The sequence below is a fragment of the Belonocnema kinseyi genome, chromosome 7, assembly GCF_010883055.1.
Source record: "Belonocnema kinseyi isolate 2016_QV_RU_SX_M_011 chromosome 7, B_treatae_v1, whole genome shotgun sequence".
NCBI classification, from domain to species: Eukaryota; Metazoa; Arthropoda; class Insecta; order Hymenoptera; family Cynipidae; genus Belonocnema; species Belonocnema kinseyi.
The window spans coordinates 46,118,104-46,125,217 of record NC_046663.1 but is presented as its reverse complement, the minus strand read 5'-3'; the positions used below and the strand labels follow the sequence as shown (position 1 = coordinate 46,125,217).

The following is a 7,114-nucleotide window of genomic DNA, read 5'->3' as shown; positions in this document are numbered from 1 at the left end:
AATTAAAAAAATTAATTTATTTGAATTTCCGACAATATGATGAATTCTCAATGGAAAATTTAATATCTTATATATTAATCAAGAAGAAAAAAAAATAAATTTTTAATAAATAGTTACATTTTCAACCAAAAAAGATGATTCTGTAAAAAAAGAGATAAATTTTAAAACGAAAAAGACGAATTTTCAAACAAAAATTTTAGTTAAATGGTTTAATTTAATTTTCTACCAAAGAAGACGAATTTTCAACAAAATAATTGAATTTTGAAACAAATAGATTTTCAACTAAAAAATATCAGTATTAAAAAAAATTAAATGTTCCATTTTGAATGAAAAATAATAGTTGTTAACGAAAAACATAATTAAAAAAAAATTATTTTCTACAAAATAGGCGAATTTTCAAACAAAGAGATGAATTTTCAACTAAGATAATAAATTTTAAAACCAAAAAGGCGATTTTTCTACCAACTAGATTACTTTTCTACCAAAAAAGTTAATTTTCAAATAAAAAGTTTAAATTTTCAACTAAAGAAGATCGATTTTAAACCCAAGATGAAAAAGTTAAATTTTCAGTAAAAAAATAATTTAAAAAAATAAGTTTAGTTTGTAGCCTAATTTTTTAATTTTCAACCAACAATATTAACTTACAAACAAAAATATTTAACTTTAACCAAAAAATGTTACATTTTGAACCCAATAGATGAATTTTCAAGACAAAAACACGACTGTTTTAAAAGACAGTTTGAAGTTTTAATCCCCAAAAACTAATTTTCAACAAAAAAGTAAAAATTTTAACAAAAAATGAAATTTCTACTAGAAGTGATCAATTTTTAAATCAAGAAGACCAATTTTCTACCAAATACATGAATTTTTAAGCAAATATTTGAATTTTCAAGTAAAAAGTTAAAAAAAGTAATTGTAAACAAAAAAAAAGAATTTTCAAAAAAATAGTGAAATTTTGAAACAAAGTGATGAATTTTCAACTAATAATGTAATAGTAAATAATTCAAACCAAATTTTTTTTTAATTACACAAGACGGATGAATTTAACTAAAAAATACTAATTTACAACAAAATAAGAGTTACATTTTTATCGAAAAAGGATGAAATTCCAACCAAGAAACATTTCAGTTGAATTTTTTGAACCCAAAGACGAATTTTAAACAAAACAGTTCAATTTTCAATAAAAAATGATTACTTTTTCACAAAATTGTTTAATTTTCAACTGCATGATCAAATTTTTAACCAAAAATATAATCTTCAGATGTAACAACTCTAAAGAAAAATAAGTAGAAATACAAGGCAAATAAATTACTAACAATAAAAGTGTATCAGGGTGACTGCAAAACATTATCCTCAAAATTCCCTAATTTTTCCCTGGCTAATTTGTTAATTTCCCTGATAATTAATATTATAAGACGAGAATATGAATCTCGTAAGTTTTTGGAATAGAATCTTTTATAAGCGGAATACAAAAATTTCAAAGTAAGTAAGAAAATTTCAAGTTTATTTTCCTCGACATTAAAAAAAAATGCCTCTCATAGAAATTCCCTGACTTTTCAAAGGTTTTTTTTCTTCAAAATCCTGATTGTTTCTGACCAATAAAATTCCCAGACTTTTTTCTGATCTCCGTGTTTTTCCTGGCCTACAGCCACCCTATTAGATTTAGTCTTGAAAGTTGAATTTGAAAATCAACTAATGAAAAAAAACTCACCTAAATAGAATTGGATATTCAACACAATGGAATAAGAAAAGCGTAAAAAGAACTACGAATATGAATTGTCCTAGTTCAAAAAATTCCTTAGTCATCATGCATATAAATCCATTGTTTTGATGGTAGTGATACATTCTTGTAAAAAATGAATCCAAATCTTCTATGTGATTCCATCTCGCTTTACTGCTTTCTGGTACTACGTGGATTATTAATCCAGAATCTTGAGGCGTTTCCTCACGATCCTCATCTTGATCTTCGCCATCACCTTCTGCGTAGGGTTCCAACTGTTGATAATTGACATCGAGAATTGTTGTCATCTGAGGAAACATCATTCATCAATGTAGAACCAATCGTTTATTAATATACGACTTCTTATCATTCGATTATAAAGTATGATCAGGGCTGCCACAGACTACGGGATCATCCATAAAGTACGTTACCAATTTTGGGAAATTTATTGACCCCCCCCCCCTCCTTTCCAATCATAGATTTAGTTATGCCCCCCGCCCCAAGGTAACCTTGCCTTTAGGTAAAACACAATTTTATGTTTATACTGTTGAAATGCGCCTAATTGAATTTTATGTGACAGTTAATCCGGATATGATTAAATTTTTTAAACTAAGAAAGGGAATTTTTAACAAACATGGAATATTAAAACTTTAATTAAAAAAAAAAGAATTGTGAATTATTTTTAAAAACCAACAGATTTGTAACAAATAGTTGATTTTTTTAAATTAAATTATTGAACTTTCAAGACAAAATTATGAATTTTCTATTAAAAAAACGGTTGAATTATCAAATAAAAAATATGAAATTTTGATTTAAAAAGTTAATTTTATATGAATAAGACGAATTTCCAACAAAATACAAGAACTCTCAACCCAAAAGTTAAATTTTCAACTAAACTAGATTAATTTTCAATGACAAAAAAACGAATTTTTAACAAAATAGTTTCATTTGAACAAAAAGTTGAATTTTTACTAAAAAAATGAACTATTTTCGAGCAAAAATAGAATAGGTAAATTTTCAATTAAGGAAGTATTTCTTCAACAACAAAAAAAGAATTTTCAACAAAAAGTTTTGTTTCCAAACAAAGAGATGAATTTTGTAATAAAATTTTGAATCTTCAGCCAAAAAATGCATTTTTAAGAAAGTAGTTCAACTTTAGAACCTAGTTGTTAAATTTTTAACCATATATGAATTTTTAAACAAAAAGATAAATTTTCTAACAAAATAAAAACAACTAATTTGTAACAAAATTTAAGAACTCTTCACTAAAAAGTTAAATTTTCAATTAAAAAAGATAACTTTCTAAACAAAAAGATTGGCTTACTACCAAAAAAGACGAATTGTTAATAAAATTCAAGAATCCTCAACTAAAAAGTTGAATTTTTAAGAAAGAAATAAAAACGATTTTTTAATCTTCAAGAAAGTAGTTCAACTTTAAAACCTAGTTGTTAATTTTTTAATAAGAAAATGAATTTTTAAACAAAGAGATTAATTTTACACTAAGATGAATTTTTAACCAAAAAGATTAAATTACACCAAAAAAAGACGAATTTCTAATAAAATTCAAGAATTCTCAACCAAACAGTTGAATTTTCAAATAAAAAAAAAATTTCAACCAAAAGTTCTGTTTCCAAACAAAGAGATTAATTTTTAAATAAAATTTCAAATCGTCAGACAAAAAATGCATTTTAATAAACCAGTTAAACTTTAGAACCTAGTTGTTAAATTTTTAACCATAGATAAATTTTTAAAGAACTTCAAACCAAACAGTGGAATTTTCAACTAAAAAGATGAATTTCTAAACAAAAAGATTGATTTACTACCAAAAAAGACGAATTTTCAATAAAATTCAAGAATCTTCAACTAAAAAGTTGAATTGCTAAGAAAGAAAAACGATTTTTTTATTTTTAAGATAGTAGTTCAACTTTAAAACCTAGTTGTTAAATTTTTAATCAAAAAGACGAATTTTTAAACAAAGAAATTAATTTTCAACCGAGAAAGATGAATTTTTAAATGAAAAGATTAAATTACTACAAAAAGAAGACAAATTTTAAATAAAATTCAAGAATTCTCAACCAGTCAGTTGAATTTTCAAATAAAAAGATGAATTTTTAAACAAAAAGATTTATTTACTATCAAAGAAGGCGAATATTTTACAAAATTCAAGAATTCTTAACCAAAAAGTTGATTTTTCTACTAAAAAAGAATGATTTTTAAACAAAGAAGTTACTTTTCTACCAAAAGAGACGAATATTCAATAAAAACAAAAAATTCGCTACCATAAAGTTGAAGTTTCAACTAAAAATATGAATTTTTAAACAAAAAGATTAATTTACTACCAAAAGTGGTCATCATCTAGAACTGTAGATTTTTTGAGACCCCCCCTTTCACCCCTAAAATGGTAACTTAGTTCATATTTGATCCCTAATGTACTTTATAAAAGTGGAAAATGTGACTAAAATTCTAATGCTAAATTCGGTGATAAAAACCAGGTACAATAATTGCTAGAATACATTTTACAAGTAATGTTCAGAGAAATTGTAATTCATTTTATTACAAGCTAAACAAACCTTCGGCACTTAGCTGCCGTATTTTTTATTTCTATAATTTATAATAGGAATTAGAAATCTAGAAAACTAAAATAATTTAAATTTAAATATTGCAGACTTCACAGCCTAAAATGCTCTCAAAATAAGGTAAATGTGGTAATTTTTCACGAAAATAGGGGAATAACGGGGGAGTAAATTCAGATTAATCTTTAATCAAAAAGATGAATTTTTAATAAAATTGACGAATTTTTGCCTAAAACGTTAATTTTCAAACAAAAAGATCAAGTTTCTAATAAATCTGACCAATTTTTAACCAACCAAAAAAAAAACGAATTTTCAAGAAAATAGAGGAATCCTCAACGATCGCAGATTATTAATTGCCAATTAAACAGTTCCATTCTTAATCAAGTGAGACGACATTTTTACCAGAAGAGACATTAGTTTTCAACAACATTAGATTTTGGCCAAGAAAGATCAATTTTAAACTTAATAGTTGAATTTTTCAAAAAAAGATTACTTTTCTACAAAAAGAGATAAATTTTCGTCAAAAGAGTTTAGTTTTCAAGGTTTCAAGTTGAATGCCTTCAAAAAAATTTGACTTTTAATCCCGAAAAGATCAATTTCAACACAAGAGGTAATTTTTAACCAAGACAGCTGAATTTTCAACCAAATAGTAGCATTTTTAACCAAAAGGATGAATTTTTACCAAACCAGTTAATTTCCAACCAAACAGTTGCGTTTAAAAGTAAATAGTTGCACTTTCAAGAAAAAGAGATAAATTTTAAACAAAAAAGTTTAATTTTTGACCCAATAGTTTCAATCTAATAATCGAAATTTCAAGCAAAAAATATTAAACTCCAACCGAAAAACGTTACATTTTTAACCAAACAGTTAAATTTTGAAAACAAAAATACGAATAAAATAATTTAAATTTTTAACCAAAGAATAAAAGTTTAAGCCAAAAAAGATTAGATCTAAACCAAAAATATAATTAATAGACTTTCACACCAAATAGAAATAAGTTTCAACCGAAAATACTTGGATTTTTTAATTGGGTTTTATGAATTAAGTTCGCATTTAAGCAAAAAAAAAACACAAAAAACAAAGACAAAGGGAAATTTCTTGAAAATATGGCACAAAAGAAAAATTATTTAAGAAAAGAGGAGCACAGGAGAAATAGTGTGAAGTCTGATATTGAATACGATTTTCATACCATATATTACTTACTGTACATTTCATAGATAAATTAATTAAATTTTCATTTATATTAGATAAAATCTAAAATTAGATGGATTAAAGTGACTATAGTGAAATTTTCTTAACCCTTAAAGGACACATGGAGTCAGGATTTTCGATTTTTTTCCAATTGTCTACGTTTTTTCTCATGTATTTTTTGTAATAGTTAAATTATCATTTTATTCCTATTTTGTATTGTTTCAACATCATTAATAATTTTTTTTTAGTCCAAAATAAAATTGACATAGGAAACCTCTTTTATCATAAAGGTGTTAAATGACCGATCTGATGAGATACTTATCACATAACGTTAAAAAAGATATATCCACTATCGATTTAAAATACCCCTAAAATTTATTATTTTACGTTTTTCTAAAATGTTCATTAAATTTCACCTTCTAAAAAAATCCCACGCCCCTTCGTTCCGCTGAGAATCGAACCCAGGTCTTCCGATTGCCAGCCGGGTGCTCTACAGTCTACCCACTAAGCTATTGGTTGATTGAAAAAAGAATTTTTTCACCGACTTGCTAGATGGGAAGATTTTCTCTTAAAAAGTCATAGATGTAATTGGAAAAAAGATTTTTCTTTCGCTGTCGCAAGTGGCTCAGTGGGTACAGCACCCGACCGGCAATAAATGACCTGGGTTCGATTCCCAGCGGAGCTAAGCAAAGAGGGATCTTTTTTCATAGATAAAATTTAATTTTAGTATCATTTACTTTTTATCTGATAGTTATTTTAAGTCGGTGGAGTCAGTACGACCCCCATGTGTCCTTTATGGAATTATTTGGAGGTATGTTCTTTAAGGATTTTAAAAGTGACTGTGTGGCAGCCCCTAATATGAGAGGAATATTCAAGACACACGTGCAAAATGAAATTACGCAATACGAATATCTATCGATACTGGAGCCTTACCGTTTGTGTTCTGCGGTTTGGCTCCACACAGGTAATGACAGTGTCTCGTTTCATTCTTTCATGTCATTAAATTTAGTGAAATGAAATCAAATGACTTCTTCATACATCTATAATATGTAGGTTAGTCACCCAGTCAATAATGAAACAATTCAATCCCCTCACACTTTACAAAAACTACAAATCATTCATTTAATCAATATGATCACGAACTAAAGGATTGCAGTACAGGACCAGATAAACAACAAAATCGGAATTTTTCAGGAGAGCGAACTAACATTCTGTAAAATCGAAATCTTCATTTAGAGACAAAACAAAAGTTTACTCCCAAGCTGAAGTGTTTCTAAATTGAGGCCAAAAAAGTATGTTTAAAAAAAATTATCCTGTTTCGAGAAATAGTATGTGGAGGTTTACACTCTCGGAATGACAGGAACATCAAATTGGATCCTGCTAGATTGCGGATAACGATAAAAAGGAACTTTTCTGTTAAAATAAAAAATCACTCCCAAGATATGAGTTGCTAATTGTGAGGAAATGAGTTTGATTAACAAAGTTAACCAATTCCGAGTAATTCATTCAAGAATTTGGAGGTTCGAATTTCACGGGTTTCGAAAATCGGGATCCGTGACAAAAGCCCAAACGACAAAGCGCCCGCCCAATGAGAGTCGCGCTCCGTGAAAAAGGCCCGCGAATCAGAGAG

General features: G+C 26.9%; 1 protein-coding gene across 1 annotated transcript in view; it reads right to left on the bottom strand.

The window, feature by feature from the left end:
- The window catches only part of LOC117176215 (autophagy-related protein 9A), a 55,894-nt gene that overhangs the window by 38,351 nt on the left and 10,429 nt on the right, over window positions 1-7,114 (bottom strand). The window contains exon 2 of the mRNA XM_033366349.1: window positions 1,712-2,028. Coding sequence (XP_033222240.1) covers window positions 1,712-2,028 — 317 coding nt within the window. The remainder of the gene's footprint in view (window positions 1-1,711; window positions 2,029-7,114) is intronic.